General features: G+C 44.6%; 1 protein-coding gene across 7 annotated transcripts in view; it reads left to right on the top strand.

Annotated features, from left to right (window-relative positions):
• Positions 1-206: 206 nt before the first annotated feature.
• Positions 207-22,905, top strand: part of CTCF (CCCTC-binding factor) — a 34,155-nt gene continuing 11,456 nt past the window's right edge. Inside the window, exons 1-3 of one of the 7 annotated variants that reach the window (XM_071567253.1) lie at positions 207-456; positions 12,156-12,250; positions 21,568-22,360. In XM_071567253.1, the coding sequence (XP_071423354.1) occupies positions 12,197-12,250; positions 21,568-22,360 (847 nt within the window). In that variant the 5' untranslated portion in view covers positions 207-456; positions 12,156-12,196. Of the gene's footprint in view, positions 457-6,065; positions 6,187-12,155; positions 12,251-17,798; positions 17,809-21,567; positions 22,361-22,905 lie in introns of those variants that run through there. The other 6 variants (XM_071567251.1, XM_071567254.1, XM_071567252.1 and 3 more) reach the window with 6 other exon arrangements.

Below are 22,905 nucleotides of genomic sequence, written 5' to 3'. Positions count from 1 at the left end.
GGCGCCCGCCCCCGCCCGCGGGCACGTGACGCGCTGACGCACACACGCACGCACAGGCGCGCGCCGCGGGCCCCGCGCGTTTGAAGTTGGCGCGCGCTCCTCTCCCGCCCCGCCCCGCCCCGCCCCGCCCGCCGCTCCCGGCGTGCCCCGCGCGGCCGCCTCTCCGCGCGCGCCGTCCCCCCCCCGCCCCCCCTCCCCCCCGCCCGGGCCCGGCGGCCGCGGCAGAGCCGCGCTGGGTGGCGCGTGCGCACTGCGCCCCGCCCGCCGCCATTTTGTGTCCGAAAGCGACTGTGGAGCGATTAAACCGCGGGGCTGGTGCCGGGGCGCTTTAAAGCGGCGGCGGCCGCGGCGGGGCGTGCGGGGCGCGCGGCGGCTCCTCCGCGGGGGCCCGCGGGCGGCGCGGGGCGGCGGCGGGGCCCGGCGGCCTGAGGGAGCTCGGCGGGGCGCGGGGCGCAGGTAAGCGGCGGCGGCGGGGGGTTTGCAGTCGCGTTCTCCGGCCTCTAGGTGTCACGATGGGGCTCCGGCGCGGCTGGGGCCCCGCAGCGGCCGCCGCCGGGGCAGCAAGGGGGGCTTTGTCTCCCTCTACCGTCCCCGCGCCGCCGCCGCCACCGCCGCCATTCCCCCACAGCGCGGCGCTGGGCTGCGGCACCGCCCGGGCCGCCCGCCCGCCCTCCCTCCTTCCCTCCGCGGCCGCCGCCACCCGCCGGCCCCGACTCCATTTTCTTTCCTTTGTCTCCTCCGCCGCGCCACCGGCGCTGATTAACCGCCCCATCACCGCCCCCTCCCCGCCGCGCCTGCCGCCCCCCCTTCCCTTCCCGTCCCGCACGTCCTTCCCTTCCCCCTCCCCCGCCTCGCCGCGCCGGCCCCGCTCCCCTCCGGCCCCTCCGCCGCTCTCCCCCCCTCCTCGCACCTCCGCGGAGCTCGGCCCGGCGCCCTCCGCCCGTGTCCTGCCGCGGTGTCGGGCCGGGCGCTGCCCACGGGGCCGGCTGCGTGTCCCGCTCTCGCGGCCGCCGCCTCGCTGCGCTGGCGTGTGCGGCGGAGTGAGAGGCGCTGCGAGGCGCAGAGCGGGACTCGAGCTCCCTCTGCAAGGCAGGCTGAGCAGCGCCATGCAGCAGCACCGGGGCGGGCACGGCTGGGGGGCGCCCGCTCTCGCCGCGGTGACCGGCCCGCAGCCCCCCCGCGCCGCTCCCGGAGAGCCGCGGCCCCGCCGGGCTCTGTCCCCCCCCACTCGTCCCGGCCCGTCGCCAACACCCTCCCCGGGCCCGGGCTCCCCACGAGGCTTCAGGCTCCCATCGGGAGCACCTCGGCGGCCACCGACACGCCGAGCAGTTGTGTCACTTGCTGGGACCTGGCCTGGCTGCCCAACTCCCGGGGCACCCCCCGCGGGAACTTCCCGGGCCTCCCCAGCCGGGCGCTCGCCCAAGGATAGAGCCCGAAATCCCACGGCAAAGCACGGTGTTATTCCCTCCCTTCCATGGGTTTGTGCTGCTTGCCGGGGGGAGCACAAAACCCGATTCTTTTTGTGATGCAGAGGAGGAAACCGCACATGCTCTGTGTCCAAACACTCGGTTTTTTGTTCTCTACATCAACTTTAGATTTCTTCAGAATATGTATTTATGTGGTATCGGGTTTAGCCTTGCCTTAGCTTTGTGTAATTACTTCGATAGAAGGGTTTTGTCATGTTCTGTGAATCGTTCTCTGCTCAGTGTAAATCCTTAGCACTTGCCAGTTGGTGAGAATGAGCTCGCTTTCCTGTTTGTGACTTCCTATTTTTTTACCCAGCCTTCCCCCCACTTAAATACATGCATGGCTGTTCCTCATCTCCTGCCAGTTACTGAATTCTGGTAATAACTTCAGGGGTGTCCTTAGAAGCATCTACGAGACTGTTTACCACTTCCAGTGTGTCTTTTTTGTTAGAGTGCAGTAAGTGTGTAAATATTGAGTTCTCCAGTTTATTCACCTTCTACGGAGCCTGTTGAATTTGCAGGAGTCCGTTGGGTATAAGAAATAACTCTATGCTGTATTCAAGTTCTTCTTACTTAAATGGTCCCTAACGCTTTACTTGAGTAGAGAAGACATCAGGAGAACTGAAGGAAGAAGCGATTTTAGCATAAAGGGAAAGCAGTGCTTACTTTTCTCTATTTTTAAAGTTGATGGGTTTTTACTTCCATTTTGTTTTTCTTCTGGGTGTGCAGAGCTCACTCAGCTTCAGTGTCGTCTGCTATACATGAGAGGTTGTTAGGATGCAGAGAATTGGCTTCATTAAAATTCATTAAACTCTGTGGGATATTTTGGAGGAGTAATACCTGAGCAAAAGGTGCAAAACTTGAGTTCCTGTAGCTTCCGTTGGCCTTGGAACTGAAATAATACAGGGAGTCTTGTCCAGTTCAGACAGAGCTTGGAGAACTGTCACTACAGTGTTAAGTTTGCTGGTGACTCGTGCCTGCAGCGTTACTGAGGGAAGGAGCTATTTCAGGAGCTGCTTCTCATGTGAGCAGGCTGGATCTTGACTACGATCCGTAGCTAATTTGTGTGCATCCTCCCCAGCTCTTGTGCTGCAGGTTGATACCCGCCTGCTGCTCTCCCAGTGCTGTGTCTTGGGAATGCTGGAAGCTGACCTGTGTTACTCTTGTCTCTATTCAGCATTTACCTGAGAAATCTAATTATATGTCATTATTGAGTTGCTTCAGAATTTCTGTATAGAGCCTATTCCAGAATTTAATTTCTTCTCCTTCCCTTAGGACTTCATGTCCAAGAACAACTTCTTTTCTAATGAAGATTTTTGGATGTTGAGCATTATTAGACTTACCTGCTCTCAGAGCAGAGCCAGCCTATTCCTTGCTGTTACCCCTCGTACTTCAGCAGGTTCTGCATCACTTGTAACACAAAGCTGTGCAGAGCTCTGACCTCTGGATAGCTCTCCTGATCTGCCTGAACAGTTTTTTGTACATTAACTATTTCGGATATATCACAGATAGTGATTATATTTACATAAAGACTCCCTCATTTCCTCGTCCTGGCAATTCTTGTTTCTCTTACCCCTTCTTACCAAAGAGGGAATGCTCGAGGCAGTAACAGGGCTTTAGGATCACAAATGCTGCTCCCTCCGGTGCTTATCTGTGCTCCAGAAATACAGGTAATAACAGCAGCCACTGCTTTACCAGCACACATGAGGGACACTGATGGAGCTGAAGGAAACCAAAGCTTTGACTGGTGGTTGTTTTGTTTGTGTTAACTTAGTGAACTGTACTGATTTGTTTGCTTAACTGTAAACCCCTGTTCATCCATTTGGCTTTAGTTCAGATGCCCAGTTCACTCTTTGTTATACTAAACCTTGAAATGTCATTACAGTATCAGGCTCTGCTGCTCTGTAATGCTGCGTGGTCTTAGAGACACACAAATCCAGGAAATTCCATTTTTATTTGTTATATTGAGTGTTCACAAAAATGGCTCAGAACATAAATGGCTTTTGTTCCTTCAGATTTTTTACTGAAACTTAGGAAGAATCTTTGTCCTGTCCTGACTGTAACTGAAGATGTTACACTTTTTTTGTGCCGAAGGATATTTGAATTTCATTTAAAACACCCAGTTCTGAAGCTCCTCCCACTTCTCTCAATAATCCATCATTCTTTAGGAATTAAGTGAGATATGCTTATCCTTGACACACTTAATATGAAAACTGAATAATTGCTGCTCAGCTGAGTGCTCGTTTTTCTGATTAACAGAAAACAACCTTGAAAAGAAAAGTAGAATAAACATAAGGTAGGTAGGGAGTTTTATGTTTCAGGTCACGTTAACATACAGGTAACTGTACACTGAACAACTCAGTTTGTGTGTCTAATGTAAATTAAAGCTGAAGTGAAGTTTTCCTCAGTATTATAAAAGCTTGGAAACTGTAAAATCTTAATTTCTTTCCAGTGTGGCTCTTGACAGGTGAGCACAGCAGTAGTGCAGAGACAGCCCCTGAGAATGGTGCAGATAACGTGCACTGGCTTAGGGGACACCTCTGATAGAATGGACTCACGAGGAATTATTCTCTGACTGTCCCTACAGGTGAAGTTTTGAGTCATAGATACTTAGAGTTACTTTTCTTACATAAAGGTTTGTTTTTAGAGACCTCCTCAGTTCAAGCCCTCCCACAGTTTGCTGTCAGCTGCCTGGATTTCAGTGTTCTGTGTGGGGTTGATACTAAGAGGTGAGACCAGGAATGTTTGAAAGCATTTAAAGCATTATTGTTGTGTCAATCAGGTATCAGCACCATCTTATTTTTCTGCCACAGCTGCAAACTCAGGAAATTTCTAAAGCTTCACTCAAATGTGAAGACACTGTTAAGTAAGTTCAGCTTATACTGAAGGTCTTGTTTTACTTTTTTTTCCCCGTAAGGTAAAAGAAATTCTCTTGACATCATTGAATTTGTCAAATCCTAACAAAACTGAAGGCAAATCACAGATTGTTTGGAGTGTGAAATACATGTCTGTCTGTGTTAATATGCATCATAATTAGCAGCCTGTATGTCTCAAACATCAGCAGGTAAAGGAGCTATCTTTAAAGTAGAGGAGAAAATAGCTTGGTCTAATTATGGAAAGAGTATTATTTGCCTTCATTGGGATATCAAAGTAACCCTTTTGCCCTCTTTCAGGTATTTAGAATGAAGTTACTGTTCTGAAATTGCTCTGTAGTGTATTTGGTTTTTTTAAAAAAACCCAAACACAAGCCAAAACTTAACACAAAAACCATCTAAAAACCCCATCACCAGAATACACTGGGAGATGAGAGGGATTTTTGACTTGGCCAGTATATTTTTTGACCACTGGAGTATCCCTAGCTGTAATATTGGAAGGAATATGTTTTGGTCAAGGCACTTTGGAACACTGGGGAAATTCTCTGAGGTCAGAGGAGGGCTGATATGTCACTGCTAAAACATGGAGTGGATGAACGTGGCAGGGGGGTGGCAGGTGCCCAGGCTACCTTGAGTGTTTGAGTAGCTCTGTATGTGTTAATACAAACATAGTTCACATTATTACCAGCTTTCCCATTTATTTTTAGTATAGAATTTACTTAACAAGGAAAGAAAAGTATTAATTCTGGTAAATAAGGCTGTAAGAATAGAGCTCATTAAATTTATTATTTGAATTTGTTAAAGGTCTTGATGTTGAAGACGTTACTGAATATTAACATTAGTACTGAATATCAGTAAATGCCATTAGTTCAGTATTAGTCTGAATTCAGGTTATAACGTGGTTGCAATAATGCCAAGGTCATGGATGGGTTCAATCCCCTGTGTGGGCCAGTGACTTAAGAGTTGGACTCCATGATCCTTTTGGGTCCCTTCCAACTCAGAAGAGTCTGTGATTCTGTGAACATAAGAGTGAATAGTTCCCATGAATATTCAACAAAACCTTGTAATTGTTACGATTTGTGTAATGATTTTGTGGGTGCAAAAAGCCTTTAAAAACTTTTGCATGATAAACTTGTGGCTCATGACAAGGCAGTGAGCACTAAGGCAGTGGTTGTGATTGTCAGGTTAAGTAGGTCCAGTCAGGTGTTTTCCTAAGGCTGCTCCATACAAAGCTGTGCACCTGGGAATAAGGCATTCCAGCTGAACTTAAATCAAGACATGCTAATCCTAGACAGCGGTGGCTGAACTGCACTTTGGAGTCAGTGGATAAACAGCGTAAACGTAAGTTTCCAAGGTGCTGCTGTGGCCATGAACCTAATGCAGGTCTTAAATGCATTAATGGGTAAGTCAGGATGCGTTCTTGCCTCTGTGGGGTGGGGTGAAGTCAGTCATACTATGTATGGTTCAGTACACACAGTCAGAAAAAAACCCAAACAAAATTACTGTCTGCAAGGGTGATTAATCTCCAGTTTGATGCTGCGGTGCCCTTCAGTGAAATGCTGGGAATTTACTGCGCAGCTTCTCAGCAAAACTAAGAGGTGACTTTGATTAGAGTCCTCACATGTGTCCCTGACAAGATAATATTGGATATTAAGTAGCTTGTTTTAAGCTTGCTGAGAATTTATAGCCTGATAAGTTCAAATTAAAATACTTACGTTTTTCACAGGGAAGGTGATTAACTACTGGATTATGATATGCAGAGCAGCCCTGTATTTCCTAATTATTTAACGTCTTTGAATCAAGATTGTGGGGAAAAAAATCTGAAAATTGCTTCAGACTACTACAAGGTACTGAAGTTTTTTTGTTTCATATACCTTTGGAGAACTGTCATTCAGAAGAGGTTAGGCTTGGTGATCAAATGACAGCTGCTAAAGAAAAAGGGTGGGTGGCAGCTCCTCTTCTCTTGAACCTACTTCCCTGTTTTTGAACAGAGATAAGTTCAGGACTTTTCCTTATCAATCTAGAACATGATCAAGCCAGTAAAATCTTAGGAACAGGAGAAAGTAAGCAGATAGTGATACATACTGGAGTTGTGTCAAATAGTGTCTGGGAAGCTGTTGAAAGGATAAATGTTACTTTTCTGCTGCCTGGGCCTGCTGCTGGCTCATATCCAGCTCTGTGCCTACCCGGCAGCCCAAGGACTTGGCACTAGCACTGCTGCCCAGCCAGCCAGTTCCAAGCCTGTATCTCCAAAGGAGTTCTTCCTTCCCAGTTCAAAGCATGGAAAATGCTCAGAGGGTGAAACAAGGTGATTTTTATTGAATCCACTGAAAAAAATATGGCTCCATAAAATTGTATTACATAAAATTATTTATTGACTCATACTTTATGTATTGCATTTGTATGTACCAAGTGGAATTATTTTATCTGCAGTGATCCTCATTTTAAATGGGATACTGAGTAAAATACTGACTTAATCAGGAATGAAATTAGAGAGCATAAAGCTGTGGAAGGAGTAAACAACACAATAATTTTGAGCTATGATAATGTATCATGTGTGGAGACTTGACACAAGTGTTTGATACTTTCTGAGCTCTAGAATGTTACTGTGAATAAATAGTCTGATGGTGGCCTCAGTATCTCTAGGTGGAGGTTGCTGGAAGGTAAAGTATATTTTTCATGTATTAGCTGTGTTTAAAAGGTAGGAAAGGGATATGTAAGCTTGAGAACTCTTGAGTTGCAGAGCCTATGTATAATCCCCACCCTCCTCTGAGTGGCAGTTTCAACAGAAGCACCTGATGCTGGAGTTCAGCAGTTCTGGTTTCTCCTGGCTGTTTGTAAGAAAGTGACTTGTGTGGTTCTGCTCCTGCCACTGGAGTTCTTTGCAGAGCTCAGTCTGTGCCCAGTCTGGCTGCTGTTCTGTGGTTCCTAGTGCTCACACAAGGCCAACTGCTGGGTTAGATGCTGTGAGTGTTGTGGTGAGCCTGTAGAAGAAAGAAATGGGTAAATACACCACAACCGATGGAAAACCCATTTTTGTAAGAGGCTGTGGGGACACTGTAGGTTCAGAAAGGGATCAGCAGATCCAGAGGGTGAGGTCCCTGATTCCATGGCTGGGTGTTGGGATAAGGGTGGTAAACCACAGCCATTACTGATTGTTCTCCCTACAGTGTTTCCTGCTTGAGCTTTTGGAGCCAGACTGCTGGACTAAAGGGGCACTGATCTGTTCTTGTAGAGCTTTTTTTAGGTTCATGTCGGACAAAGGAAATTTTCCCCCTTTTTTGTCAACCTACCATAAAAGCTATGCAAGTGAATTTACAGGTTTTGCTGTGTTGGAAATAACACCAAAGCATTAGGGAGGTAAAATTCATGGCTTCCCTGGAAAAATAGGTTGTCTTGCATCAGGATTATTGTGACCCCATCTCATTCCATGTGTGTGCTGGCAATTGTGTCACCAGGCGATGAATTGGTTGACTGAATTTGCTTTGTGGGGTCAACTACATGTAAGTGAATGTGGAAAAAATGCAGCTCTAAGTTTGATTTGAGCCTTTGTGGAACCATGCCCCCAAGTATTTTGTGGGTAAGTAAAGGCTTTTTGCAAAGAAAGATGAGACCACAAGTAGTAGTAATGGCAGCATTTGGGTATTTGCAAACATTTTTTACTGTTTTGAAATGGAGCAGTAAACTTTGCTTTATGTTTGAAATCACTGTTCAGGGAATTGAATTCTCCCATTGTTTAATGTTGAAAGAGACATCATGGCTCTGGACTGGCTGGCTCCTGGAAGAGCCTTTCACTGCAGTAGAAACACTAGTGATTTTTGGCCAGTTACTTCAGCTTCTTGTGTAGTTTTTCTGTCTCCTTGTGTTTGATTTGCAAAACTCTTCCATTGAAATGACTTCTAACATCCAAAGATTTAAAATGAAAGCATGAAATGCTACTGAATTTAAAACACCCCCTGTTTTTGACTGTGTGATTTTATTACATAAGTTAACACTATTATATTTCAAACAGTAACTTTCTCCTATGTCCTAAACCCTTGCAGTGGAGGTGTAATCTGAACTGCAGTTTTGCTTTCCTAGGACATACTGTGAGAGAAGCCCTAGAGGCACTTCAGGAGTTCCCAGATTACAGATTGGAAAACAGTCAAATTTTTGAAGGCTGGTAGTTTCAGTCAAAGATTATCAGATTATTAAAACCTTTCTTCCTTTCTTTTTGGAGGATGGAAGAAGTTAGTGTTATCCAGCATTCCTGCTGAGTATATCACTTACTGCCACTTCTGATCTTTGAAGAGAGATTTACTGCTTCCTGTGGCAATACTGAGTAATCAAAAGGTACTCATTGATTACTTGATCCTTGCCTACCTTCCATATTAATGCTCTCCTCTCCTTCCTGTTGAGGAATGGCTGCTGTTGACTCCTGCCTTCTCTGAGCCTCTTGGAGCATTCTGTACACCCAGAGTACTTTATACTTTGCTCCTGTAGTGTGTGTGGAAATAGTTCTGTCCTGCTGAAGCAGCTGCATCCTCTCCCTGTTCTACCAGTGTTTTGACCTACACGAAGAAGAATTTGTCAGCTTCCATGGTAGTATGATGGAGGAGACTATCAAATATTTAGATGTCTCACTTGCCTGACATGACATCTGTGATGTTTTTGGAGACATCTGCTTTGAGTGACTTGGGCAAACAGATCCTTAGGGATGTTTTCTCCAGCTCCACTAGACTCAAAGAAGGGAGGTAGCATTGAACATTTGTCCTCCTGTATTACCAGTCTGGCTCTTTCTGGTTAGAAGTGCTTAATCCAGTGCAGTTGATGATCAGTATGATGTGTTATGTCCTAGAGCTGCCTCCTCGAACAGACTGTCCTGTGCTGGCAGCCAGGGAGACTTTTCAGCCCCCTTCTGGCACTCAAGATACAACTTCTTGTTAAGATTCTGGAGGAAAGAGCACACAGAAGTTCTTACTTCTCCAAGGACAGATTTTTCTTTTTTCTTAGTCTAGATGCACTCATTGGGGCCCTGGGTTTTCTCCTGCAAATGAAAAAGAAATAGTGAGCTCCCTTGTCAATACTGCTTTCCCCTTTTCTGTCTGAAGTTCCTATAGGACCCTTTTCTGATGTGAGTCTTTGTACTTCATAACACATGTGGTTGTGTCTCCTAAACAGTGAAACACTCTGCCTGTGCCCTTCTAATGCTGTTCTCTTAAGTGGCTTTGGATATTCACCAAAAGTGCAGGTCACTGGTAGATTGCTAGGAGTTATTGTACTTCTGCACATCTGCTAAAAACTGATTGGTGTTGGAGAGCTTGCAGAGGTGTCCCAGGGCCTCTGGAACTTCTGTGGAAGTGAATGCTGACACCAGCAAATCTCAGTCCTAAGAACTTCATAGCTAGAACTGCATAAATGGCAAAAAGCCTCACTGTGTTGTGTCTGCAGTTGAAGTGTATCCTTCATTTTATATAGTGCCAGAGAATGGTAAAATAATTTGGGTTGGAAGGGTCTTCTTGTGGTATTCTGGTTCAATCCCTGGCTCAGTGCATTGATGTTAGTTGAGGTTTGGGGCTGTATTTACTAAATATTTTCATTCCCACAGCATCTCTGGGCAAGCTACTCCAGTGTTTGACCTCTCACTGTTGCAGCTTGTCCCAAGAGAATGGTTTCATCATCTCTTTGCTCTCCTGTTGAGTGTATCAGCAGGATCTCCCCAATCTTCTCACAGCTGCATAGGTGGTGTGCACCAGCCACCTTATTTCTCTGGCAGCCTTCTGTTGCGCTTTCTCTGTGTGTTCCGAGCTCAACATGGGACATTTGGACACCTTAAATTTCTACCTTATACCTGTTCTCCTTCAAGCTTATCAAACTTTGTTCATATGTCAGAGATCTAATGGAATGTAAATTCATGCAAGGTATTTTATGCCAGAAAATACACCAGATACTGTAACAGAAGTAGGCCATTATCTTTCCATTAAAGGAGGGTAGAAGTGACATTCCTTCCCTTCAGGACATACCCGTGGAGTGGATCAGAACAATCATGCCTTGCACTTTTGAAGCATATGCTGGGCAGCTTTGCTCCCTGGGTTGTACATTAGTAGGTTGGTATTCCTTGAGCAGTGTCAAAGCAGCTTCAGAACATCTCCTAAAGAAACTCCAGTAACTTACCCCCTTCAGCAGTCAGTGAGTGCCTTGTAAAGAGAGAGGGCATTGGGTGTGCCTTGCATTAACTTACCATCAGTGCTAATCTGCAGAGATCCCTGTGAACTGTTCTGAATTTGTGTTTAGTGTAGGAAAGATCTGCAATTGCTGGTTTGTTTCTCTTTACCCCTACTAAGTGTTTGAGTACAGTCCTTATTCCAAACAGATCTCTCCACTGTTGAATCATTTGTCAAGAAGAGGACTGGGCTTGAAAAATGAAAGAAATTATTTCTTGATTCAGAATTTCAGGAAAACCAAAGTTAGGGTAAAAGAACAGCAGTAGATTAAAGGATGTGTCCATTCAGTTCAGTGTGCTCTGTTGTCCTGGTGTGTGACAAAACTTCTGAGATGATAGAATTCCTCGTGGCAGGTGTTAATTTTTTGTCAAGTGTCCTCTGAATAGGGAAGTCCTTCACTCTTAAGGGTTTTCTGTGTTAATTGACAAGTTTGTAAATGTTAGGAAGTGGTGGTCTCTCCAGGGTTGCCCAGCACAGAACCTGGCAAGGACACACCTTGCATCAGCAGCCTTGATACTCTTAGCAGTGAAGCACATCCTGTGTATTCTCTGAGTGTCCCCTTGCTGGGTTGGGGTTGTATTTGTGATTTTTACAGAGTGATTATTAAATAAAAGAGATAATTCCAAATGTCCTTTAAAAGCTCACTATCACTGAGCACCCACAGCTCCAGCAAACTTCTTATCAGTTGTGCTCTTTGAAGCTGATAAACAGTTAAAAATAGACTTGCCAAGTTAAAAAAATGTAGCCAGGACCCAGACTTGAGTGCCTTGTGCTAAAGAAACGACAGAAGAACGAGGTGGGGGGAAAGTACTTAAATTGAAAGGGTGTAGGACTAATATGAAATCCAGCACTGCTTGGCTCACATCACTAAGTGCAGCAAGAATATGTGCCTCACTTGAGAATTACTCCTGTGGACTTCTTACCGTTCCCAGGGCTTTTAGCATGTGTACATACTGAGGGCTGACAAGGATTACAGATGAGAAATAATGTGCTGTCTTATAAATATTGTAGTTCTGTAATGTGAATATTTGAAACTCTTAGTTGGTAATGAAGGGTAAGAAAGCTCCTAAGGTTGCTTTTCCTCAGGATAGCAAGGTTAGAATTGTTAGAACTGGTTTTGTTTATTGATAGTGTTACTTACTGCATTGACAGTATATAAGGAGTTAAATTTGCTCTGATTTACCTCTTTAACAATAAAAGCTCCTTTGGTGTGTGATTTGCTCTTCCACAGCACAGGAGAAAAAGGCCATCTGAAGTAGGCACAGGCATAGCCAGCTCTAAAATGTCATGTTGCACTCTTAATCTGACATGAGGCAGCTGGAGCTTTAGGCTGTAAGAACTGTAAATGCTGAATTCAGAGTCTGAGAACAGGTACAGAGAGGAGCTTGAAAATTGAGTTCAGTCATCCTGACTGGTTTTATTTATGACTTTTTTCCTAAGTGAAGTGGTCCTCAAGTAGTTATTAATGCTGCTGGTATTAGAGGTGTGGGGCTACACATTTGCTGGTAAACAAGCATTAAACATTCAAACAGTCATTTTGCTACCCCCCCCTTCCCCTCTTCCCTTTCTCTTTTACGTAGTTTCACTAGTACGACTCATCTGTTCTGTTCCAGAGTGTGTTCTGGCCCCAGGAGCTGCATGAAGAATAGCCAGCATGAAGAGAACAAATCAGTCCAGGCAGAAGTGCAGGAGCGACAAGAACATAAATGTAAATTAAATTAAGGGGTTTTAAAGTGTGGTATGTGTTCGGTGCCGAGGCAGCAGTTTCCTGAACATAAAGCTTAACACTGTGCTGGAAGAAACCCTCTTGCTATGCTTTTGGCTGGCCTGAGTGTGTGGGCACAGCAGAGTCCTAGTCTAGATGGAAATAAGTATCTTCTTGGCCAGATGAGTTCTGGCCTGGATTGGTTGCCTGACCAGTGGCTGCAGTGTTAAAAGTGCTTGTGCTGACATGAGGCATAGTTGGAGTGATGGGTGGGGGAAGGAATGGGCAGTTTAAAGACAGGGATGGCTTCTCTGACAGTGTGTCTGAAAATGAGGCCTTACTCCTCTCTTGTATGAAGGTTTTTTCGTCTCAGGTCAAGTGCCTTTGTGGGGTGTTTTTTTTATTCTTCATCTTCTTTGAAGGTTGATTTCAATGGCCCTTTTAGGGCTTAGTGTATGAGAGTATTTGCAATATGAGTCCAAATGAATTAGATGTGTGTATAAAATAAATGAAACTACTTAAAATTTCAGCATGAGGGTCACTTTAAAGGGTTCACCTGGGTTTAATTCTGTTTGTCTGCTCCAACACACAGTAATTCAGATTAGCTCTTCTGTGATCTGTGACTCAAAAGAACGATGTTTTAATTTAGGCCCAGGGAGTTTGTCTGGTCCACCACCCTTCTACTGTAGGTGCTTTCAAAACTCTCCTGGAATTTCCTGTCCCTGCTGCAACAGCAGTAAACTGCACCTCTGCGTTTGGTAGCCTGACATTAAATTAACTAGCACTGACTTTAGTTTCCTTTATGTACATCAGGGTATGATTTGTGAGGTGAGTAATACTTACTGCATGGGCAGCTGTTCATAGCACAGGACCGACATTACCATCCCAGGGATAAGCACTTCCTACTGCTCTAATTTGAAGCCTGAATTCCCTTGTCCAGGCAGAGTATCCTTACTTAATGAATACTTGTGCAAAGATAAAAGAAATAGCTGTTCCCCAAAGTTTATTCTTGGATACTTGTTAATCTAGATGGAACCTTAGAGGAGAACAAAATCCACGTACTTATTATGAAGTCTCCAGAATGCCATGAAACTTGTTGCACAGGTCTTTTTCAGGTGTGGGAGTGGCTTGTGTTGCCATTTTGATATCCTGCAATATGGGTGGCCAAAGAATCCTGCTCTGCTCAGACTGATTCTGAAGAAGCAACTGTTTTGCTGTTAGCAGTTTGCTAATAGCCTAAATGAGAGCCTAAATTAATGTGTGATGGCAGAAATGACCACAAATACTTGTTGATAAAACGAATAGTATCTTCCAGTATCTACTGACAATATTAGACTTCTTGTGTCAGTGAATTTTACAGGCTCTTCTAACCTGAAATTATTTTCTGTCCTCAGTTTAATACCTTCAAGTATTCTGGTGACCTTTGCATGAGCTCCTTCATCACTTTTACATTATGAAAAATTGTAAAAGGGATGGACTGATTAGTGTTACAATCCAGCAGCAGCTTAAAGCAAATTTCTCTGTGACTCCTACTTTTAAATTTGTATTTTACACCTGATTAAATTGCATGTTTGTCCTTCTGAAATGAGCTGTCACGTTGGTAAAACATGAGACTTTCTGTAATATATTAAATAGGGAAACTTTTTTTTGAAAATATTTAATTCACATTTCCCAGCTTTCAGTAAAGAATTCTCTGAATGACTGAAGGCCTACACTTTAGACCCAGACCTAGTGAGATTGCACTAGCACTTATTGGAAGAAATAGCGAAAAATTAAAGCTAACATTTAAAAGAATGTTAGATAGGAATGGAAGGAGAAATTAAGGAAGAATTAACAAGGCTTAAGAACAAGAATATTTACTAGTTTTGTCCCTGCTACCTTCTCAATAGACCTTTAATTCTCCAGATCTGAAGGGAAACAAGGAAAGAATTGCTATTCTATAAGTAAAGATGAAATGCCTTCACCAGCCTGCTTTTCTCATCAAGGCTTTCTGTGTCAAGTTACAGTTTACCCCAAGTAACTCGAATCTGTGGGGTTTGATGTCAGCAACTGCAGTGATTTTTTTATTTATCCTTTTTTTAATTTGCAGTGCAAGTTTCAAGCAGCTGACATTGTGTTTGGATTTCTCTCCACTGTAGGCTGAAGGTTATTACAGTAGAATTAGCAGTATTAGTTCTGGAAGAGCCATAATTCTGGGGCCTTCTGCCGCTGTCAGGTGCAGGAATTAAGAGGGAGCTTGTTCTGCAAACAGCAGAGGAAAGATAAAGAATGGAGTTTCCTTCTGTCTGATTCAGGTACCCTGGACATAATCTCTATTTTCATGTCTTGCATGCGTCTTTCCCTGAGGTCCTGATGCAAAGTAATAAATTCATTCTGAGTAATTGCAGGAGATCACAGGTGTGTGCTGCTCGCTGACTGAAAAATAGCAGTCAGTGCTGAATGAAGATTCTCATTGCTTTGTGTCGCTTCGTGAGACAGGATGGAATTTGAAGGAGCTCTGCTGTGATCCCTGGGCAAGAGCAACAACCAGGGAGATTATTTCTGTAGGTTATAGGAGGAGAGGAGGGGGGAGAAGAAAAAAGTGGGGAGTAGAGAAATGTCATGACACATTTTGATTCTAACACTGCACCAAGCTGGCTGTGGTTGATGAATGTCCTATAGCCAGATGGGGCTTGGCTGGGCTCTTGGGAGTTTGTAAGGGTCGAAGGTAAAAGGGCACTTTCAAAAACATCTTGGTCAAAGTGCACTGCATTTAGATAAGCATAAGTAAAAGGTGACTTTGGTTCACAGGTAACAACTAATTGAATAAAGTAGTTGGAGGGGGGTGTGTGTGATCACAGATGAATACTATGGAATTTAAACAGGAAGGTGCCCACAAATTGGCTGTGACCCAGAGGGTAGCAGGGTGCTTGAGAGAAAGCTGTTACACTGTAATGTATGCTGGTGTATGGCAGGATGACATGGAGGGGAGGGACAAAGCTCAGTGTAGCCACCAACACATGGAATGCACGTTCCTGGTGTTGTGCTTTGGTGACAGCTTTGAGCTGGCACTGCAGCTTAAGGTGGCCTTGGCACTCCAAACCTGCCCCCACACCTCTGCTCAAGTGTTTGTGTGGGGAATAGGATCAGGAACCACATGTGTTCTTATGCAATTACCTGTTCTCCCTGCATTAGTTTTCAGCTGGAATTAGTTCTCAGTAGTTCATTGTGGTGAGTGAATTATTCTGCCAATGTGAAGGAAGAGCAGCTTTTTGAGCAGCAAATGCTGTTTTCGTGTCCTACAGGGATCACACAACCATTTCACAAGTTAATCTGATCTCCTCTCTAGTCACTGGGGAGAAAGATGGGTTTCTCTAGATGGTAGTTTAGCATAGGGCTCCAGTTAAAAGCTTGGAATCGCTCTCTGGAAGAATGTGCACTTCTCATTGCCCTATTTAGAGAGACCAGCCTCCCAGCACTACCAAAGCTGGCTGTCTTCTCCCTGTGCAGGGTCAGTACTTAAGGAAACCATCCTTCAACTCTTAGGTTTGCAATTGCAGCTGTCATTCATGTGGCTGTTCTGTGTATTTCTTGAGGCTTCTTTACCTTGACAGGCCCCTTTTCATACACAGAAAAAGCACAAGTGTTTATTAACTGGTGATGAAGTTCACTCTTCTAGGTTTCTTACTTGTTCTTTTCCTTACTCCCTCTGAGGTGCTGAAATATTTTTCAGACTAATTGCTTAATAGCAGATTGAGAATGCCTTTTCTAAAATTAAAGCTGTAATAAATATTTGAAGTAGTACATTTGACTTTTTTTTGTTTGTTTTCAGTGCCAGTGTTATAAGTGGAAGGAGGAAATGAGAAAACAGCTGGAGATGGGCAGAGCAGTCATAACCAAAGGATATGGAATTGAATGCAGTAGGCAAAAGAAAGCTTTAAGTTTTTAGTGTGAGAAAATGACTTAGTAAAAGAAACTTATCCCAGCTTTTTAGTTTCTCCCGTGGGTGGTAAATCTTTGATGTCTGCATGTGAGATGCACAGCTGGCCTGTTTGGGTCCAGCTGTGCCTGTTGTCTTGAGTGTAGAACTGCTGAACCACTCCTAGAACCACCTCAAGTTCAAAAGCTTTATAGCCATGTTTGTGGATGGCTGAGGCCAAGCTGCCAAACTCTGCCTGGGGTACTTGGCCCTGCACAGAGCTCTTCAGGCATCTTCCTACCACTTCCCAAACAGTGTCAGGATTTTTTGGTTCTATTGCCACGCTGTGTGGAGAAGAAGAGTTGGTGTGCTTTTAAACCCAGAGGGATCTTTGAGAAGTGGGTACGCATACACCTCATCTGTATTCTGGATTTGTAGCCTGTCTAGGGGTACTACTATTATGCTGAGGAGATCAGGAGCAATTGTAGAGAATAGTAAGAGCAACACTAGGAAAGGCAGTACTTAATGCTTTGTGGTTTATGTATGTCTGTTGCTTTAGAATAAGTTATGTTCATGCCACGTTCATTTGTTATCAGGGAAGCTCTGTTGGGGGAAATGGTCTGCTTGTTAAACTGTCTTATCTTTGGCTGTGCTTAGTTGGGAGCCTCTTCAGGGAGAAGATACGGCTGTTCCATGATGAGAAGGGGAATGGCCAAGTGCTCCTGCTGTTACTCTTCGTCTGCTAATGGCCTTAAATACTTACACAGATGTGTGTGAACTGCAAGCAGGAGTAAAAAAAGAAAAAAATTGTTCATGTCTATACACTCTGTTGGATATATATATTTTTTAGTCTTTTTATTTAAGTGGCGGACATGCTGCATAACTGTAGACTCCTAGCTGAAGTTTTTGCTTATTCTTGTATTCATTTTTCAAAGATTCACGGGAAGAACATAAATCTCATGTTGTTTTAACATAAGGCTTTATTTCTGCTCCCATAAATTTTTTAATAAGTGGCTAATCCTTAAGTGTCGAAGCCATGGCAGTTTTTGAGTGTAATCTCTGTGTGGATTGACTTGAGTTCAAGATCTAAATATGTTGCAAGGTGATGTGAATTTTTGTTTACAATAATGCAAAGATAGTTTCCACTGTTTTATGAATGCCAGAAAATTATTGACAGCACTTGGCTTCATTGTTTCTGTTGGGGTTTATTGTTGGGTTTTTTTCCTTGAGTGAAGTGTATATTACATATCTACTTTTCAATTGCTTTAGTGTCCCAACAGTTTTTATTGAGACTGTGCCTTCTTTGGCAAAAGTAAATACTGTTCTATTACTTGGAACATGAAACTTAATGCATTTCAGAGTTTGTTACTTCTGACATTGGGTGAGAGGCAGACAAATGCCTCTTTGACAGGAGTGTCATTATAAATAACAGCTAGAAAAAGAGGCAATGGTATTAACCATCCCTGTCTCTGGTTTTGTACTCTGTGCATTGACACCTACAAGTTGTTTCTAATGCTTCTGCAACTCCCTTCCAGGACCTGAAGGGGCTCCAAGAGAGCTGGAAGTGGACTTTGGACAAGGGCATGGAGTGACAGGGCAAGAGGGAATGACTTCACAGTCAGGGGGTGGGGTTAGGTAGAATATTAGGAAGAAACTGTTCCCGGTGAGTGTACCTGGACTGGGACTCCCCTGTGGTGCAGTTAGTAGGACTGCTGGCACTGAATTATTTTCTCTTGAGCAGCCTTGGGATTCCTTTCCTTGGAATGAGACGTCTGTTGTATCAAATGCATAGCCCTTCTTATTTCTGCTTGTTTCAGCTTTTCAGATGAGCTATTTGAAGTTGTGAGTTATCTGAAGAAGTTTAGGTCTGTTCAGCTTTTTTACCTGGTTAATTGGATCATGATAGTGCATTGAGCTGTTTAGTGGTGTGGTGTCTCTCAGTAGAGCCTGTGTGTAAAGATTGGCTTGAGCTATTACGTCAGAATTGTAGTGTTGATTTCAGATGTTGTTTGCTCTTATTTTGGTCTCTCTTCTTATTGTGGAAGCTCTTCTTTTTTTGCTCCTGTATATTTGTGTATTTTTGAAGTATGTTGTTACTATAACCTTTAGAATATTGTGGAATTTCCCCTGTGGCAAGAGTTTGGTTTAAAACCAGACATTTTCAAATTCATTTACTTTTCACTGAAAGGAACATGCTCATCATACGTGTGCTGTGTTGGAGTCCAGGAGATCTGGGTCAGGATGCAGCGGCGGGCAGGGACAGGGAGGTGACAGGGTCAGGATGCAGCGGCGGGCAGGGACAGGGAGGTGACAGGGTCAGGATGCAGCGGCGGGCAGGGACAGGGAGGTGACAGGGTCAGGATGCAGCGGCGGGCAGGGACAGGGAGGTGACAGGGTCAGGATGCAGCGGCGGGCAGGGACAGGGAGGTGACAGGGTCAGGATGCAGCGGCGGGCAGGGACAGGGAGGTGACAGGGTCAGGATGCAGCGGCGGGCAGGGACAGGGAGGTGACAGGGTCAGGATGCAGCGGCGGGCAGGGACAGGGAGGTGACAGGGTCAGGATGCAGCGGCGGGCAGGGACAGGGAGGTGACAGGGTCAGGATGCAGCGGCGGGCAGGGACAGGGAGGTGACAGGGTCAGGATGCAGCGGCGGGCAGGGACAGGGAGGTGACAGGGTCAGGATGCAGCGGCGGGCAGGGACAGGGAGGTGACAGCGGAGGTCCAGGCCCTGCCCCGCTGCAGTTCCGCGTCGCGCCGCCGGGGGGCAGCCGTGCCCCACCGTGCGACCGCACCCGTGATGAGCGGCAGGTACCGGGATGAGAGATGGCAGAGAGGGGAATAGCGGAGTCATGGTTTCTTTAGTGGACAGTTGTGAGAATTCGTCCGTTCATTTCACACTGTGAGGATCTGAACTCGAGTCTTGCCTGCAGGCGTTTCCTTGGTCTCTGTGTACACCTGCATTCCTAGGCTGGCAAACTTTCCTGACAGCATGAGCCATGTGTCAAAGTCTTCAGGTGTGGTAGTGTCCTGTTCCTTGATGGACATAGGATTTTCTGCTGTGAGTCTGAAATGATGCCTTCCTACGAATCTATGGGAAGACATGCTTCTGTAGGATCGTAGAGAACACTGGCAAATTTTGGGCTGTTGGCCTCCTTTTGTGTGACTTCTTAGCAGCCTTATTAGCATCTTTGATATTGGCAATGAATGTGAAAGTCTTTATAAGAGCCCCACCTCTGCTCAGAGCTGCCATTCTTATACCGAGACTGCAGACCTCTTCTCTGTTCCTCCGCAAGAAAATGGCATTAGCTTTGCAGCTGGGCATTTGCCATTTTTTCCCTTCATCTTAAGTATTTCATTGTTACCCCCCTGACTATTTATTTTGTTTAGCTATGTCCTTCCTTTTCGTGTTCAGAGATTTTTAGTCACCTCAGAAGACTTCTCTTCTCTCTGCAAATACTTAAGGTAATTGTAAAACAGTTTTGCAGTTGCAGTAGGCCAAAGACCAGCTCTGTTCTGATTGCCTGCTGTATGGTGTTAAGTACTTACATCATCTCGTGTACTTCAGCTGTTTCTCCATATGGATTTGCTCCAACTTGAAAAGCTGATGGGTGGTAGAGGAAAGGCGAGGCCGGATCCCTGCAGGGAGTGCACACGAAGCCATATGTCGGTATTTCTGGGTGTCTGGTGCCCTCTGGAGACTGTGGCTGCCCACGACATAACAAATATCAAGACAGCATGTTAATAGATGTCCCCAGTCTGAGCAGGCTGAGGTACAATATGAGCTTTATTGTTCTCACAGCAGAAGTGGAGGATACCAGAAAAGACAGTGAAGTAAAAGCAAGAACTCTCTAAAAATAACAGTAATTATGTGTCTTGTAATTGTTAAAGCTAATGGAGACTGACAGCTGTATTTTGTGTTTGTCTAGAAGCCTATGTATATCAAAATTAATTATACAAGATGAAATATAGATATTTGGAAATAAGTGTTGTGATTTTTAAAGTGTCAGGTTAACAAGGTGGATTAAATATTAAATATTTATGTTAATTAAATTGAGTTAGCTGCTCTGAGAGGCCAGTCAGTCAATTTAATGGGAAAATATGGAAGTCTCTTATCAAATCTGGGACTGGATTCAGGACTTGATTACAGGCTTAGTCAGGAAACTTGTTCTTTTGTTACTTGCGTCAGCAGTAAAATTGATCTTGCTACCTTTTTAAGACTTACGTGAGGGATATAAGAATTGATCCTGATACAGGGAAATGTGTTTGGCGTGGTTGGGGAACCTCCTTTCATATTTACAAAGTAAACCACCTGAAACAAAGGTTAGACTTAAGAAGGACTCCTTTACGATGATCTTACTCTTTTCATTTGGGGGAAAAAAGACATCTGCAAAATAATAAATTCCTTTAGTTCTTACTACTCTTGAAACAACCTTCCTGCGGAATGAGAATACAGGAATTTCATATTTTTTCCTAAGTGCAGATAAGAATTCCGGATGGTCTGAGGAGGAAGAAAATCTCTGTTACGCTTGTATGCAGCTATTTTTAAAGTTACAGTTAAGGCCCACCTTAACACTGAGCTTCAGCATTGTTGTTTATGTCTGTACAGATGGATTTAACCCAGGCATCATTAGAATCCACCAGTTCCGAGTCCACATTGTTTACATCAAAATAAAATTTTACCTGAGCCGTCTCCTGCTATGGCTCATTCAGCTGAAGAGGGAGGGCGAATGCATTGTCCTCTAATCTGCTCAGGTCTCAGCAATGCCCAGAGGTGGGAACAGGAACTGAACTTGAGCTGCTTACAAGAGACATACTTGACCAACTTCTTTGTCCATTTTATTTTTGTTGTTCAGAGGAGTTTAAACATACAGTAAATAATAATAGTTTGGCATGAAACAAGCGAGACTGAAGTTCTTGTGGTCGGTTCTTAGTGCTTTTTCTTCCTGGATAAGTTCTGTGTACTCAAATGTACTTCTTCAAGGTTGGCTTTTTGATTTGTAATAGTGTGGTATTTTTGTACCTTTAAAATTTGTAGCCAAAGACTGCCTCTGGTCCTGCTAAGCTTTGTGAAGTGCTTGCACAAGCTCAGTAAGGAACAATAGTGCTGTGCATCTTGCTGGTGGGATTTGTGGTCTTTGAAAAATGGGAACATGCTTATCGCTTTATCACTCTTCCTTGCTTTCCTTCCTTTCCAAGAAGCTGGTACAGTTGTCTCACTGCAGGCAGCATTTTGTGATTGCCTTGGTTTGCAGTAGTGATGAGCTTGTGAGACCCTCAGCTCTCAGCTCCTCTTTTCTGATTCTCAGTTTGTGGCTGCTGTTCAGTTGAATGTTTCCAGTTGGTTGACTCCTTCTTCTTTGGGGTTTCTGCAGTTGTTACATACATTGGATGGTGTGTGGCATTCATTCTCTTGTTTTTACAGCAGGAAGGTGAAATGGAAGGTGAAGCAGTCGAAGCTATTGTGGAGGAATCAGAAACTTTCATTAAGGGAAAAGAGAGGAAAACCTATCAAAGACGCCGTGAAGGTGGGCAAGAGGATGACGCTTGTCATCTACCACCAAACCAGGCAGATGGAGGTGAAGTAGTGCAGGATGTTGGCAGTGGGGTGCAGATGGTGATGATGGATCAGCTGGATCCAACTCTTCTTCAGATGAAGACTGAAGTAATGGAAGGTGCAGTGCCTCAAGAAACTGAGGCTACGGTGGATGACACACAGATCATAACACTTCAGGTTGTTAATATGGAAGAACAGCCTATAAACCTTGGTGAGCTTCAGCTGGTCCAAGTACCTGTACCAGTGACTGTACCTGTTGCCACCACATCTGTGGAAGAACTACAGGGAGCTTACGAAAATGAGGTTTCCAAAGCAGGCCTGCAAGAGGGGGAACCTATGATCTGTCACACCCTCCCTTTACCGGAAGGCTTCCAAGTAGTGAAAGTCGGAGCAAATGGTGAGGTGGAGACACTGGAACAAGGTGAACTTCAGCCACAGGAAGATCCTAATTGGCAAAAAGATCCAGACTATCAGCCACCAACCAAAAAAACAAAGAAAAACAAAAAGAGTAAGCTTCGCTACACTGAGGAAGGCAAAGATGTGGATGTCTCTGTGTATGACTTTGAAGAGGAGCAGCAGGAGGGTTTGTTGTCTGAAGTTAATGCAGAAAAGGTGGTGGGCAATATGAAGCCACCTAAACCAACAAAAATTAAAAAGAAAGGTAAGCTACCTGTCTGCAAGTGGATTTTGCAAGTGCTTCTGTTATGGTGGGACCTTGCAGTGTGATTGAGGTGACTGAATAGAGGCAAGTTGGGAGGAAAACAGGCATGCCTGATGTTGCTTGCTCCTTATATAATAGAGCTTAACTCCAGTGTTTCTTGAGTGAACCTCCCATCTCTTCCATCGAGGCTCTGAGGGAGCTCATTTTCCTCAAGTATAATGCTGTGGCATTAATATTCCCATGTAACTGTGACTGAAAAGATTGTTTCCTTTGCTGTAATACATATATAACACTTTGTGTGCGTGCGGTTTGCACCAGGAGCCAATGGTATAATTAGTTCTGTGGGTTTTTTCTAACCAAGTGCTGGGTAAGGTAGATGGTGCAAAATACAGTAAATAGACATGTTTGATTTTTTTGTTAAAACTGTAAGTTAAGGAACCCTTTTTAGAGTGCAGAAGGAACATTGAGTGCTGGCATACTAATGAAAATTGAAGCCAAATCAGCCACAGGCAATGCTGTTGGATTTAGCGGTACATGGTGGTTCT

Source organism: Pithys albifrons, chromosome 12, assembly GCF_047495875.1.
Source record: "Pithys albifrons albifrons isolate INPA30051 chromosome 12, PitAlb_v1, whole genome shotgun sequence".
Classification (NCBI taxonomy): domain Eukaryota; kingdom Metazoa; phylum Chordata; class Aves; order Passeriformes; family Thamnophilidae; genus Pithys; species Pithys albifrons.
The sequence above is the reverse complement of the archived record's forward strand: the minus strand, read 5'-3'. Positions and strand labels throughout refer to the sequence as shown.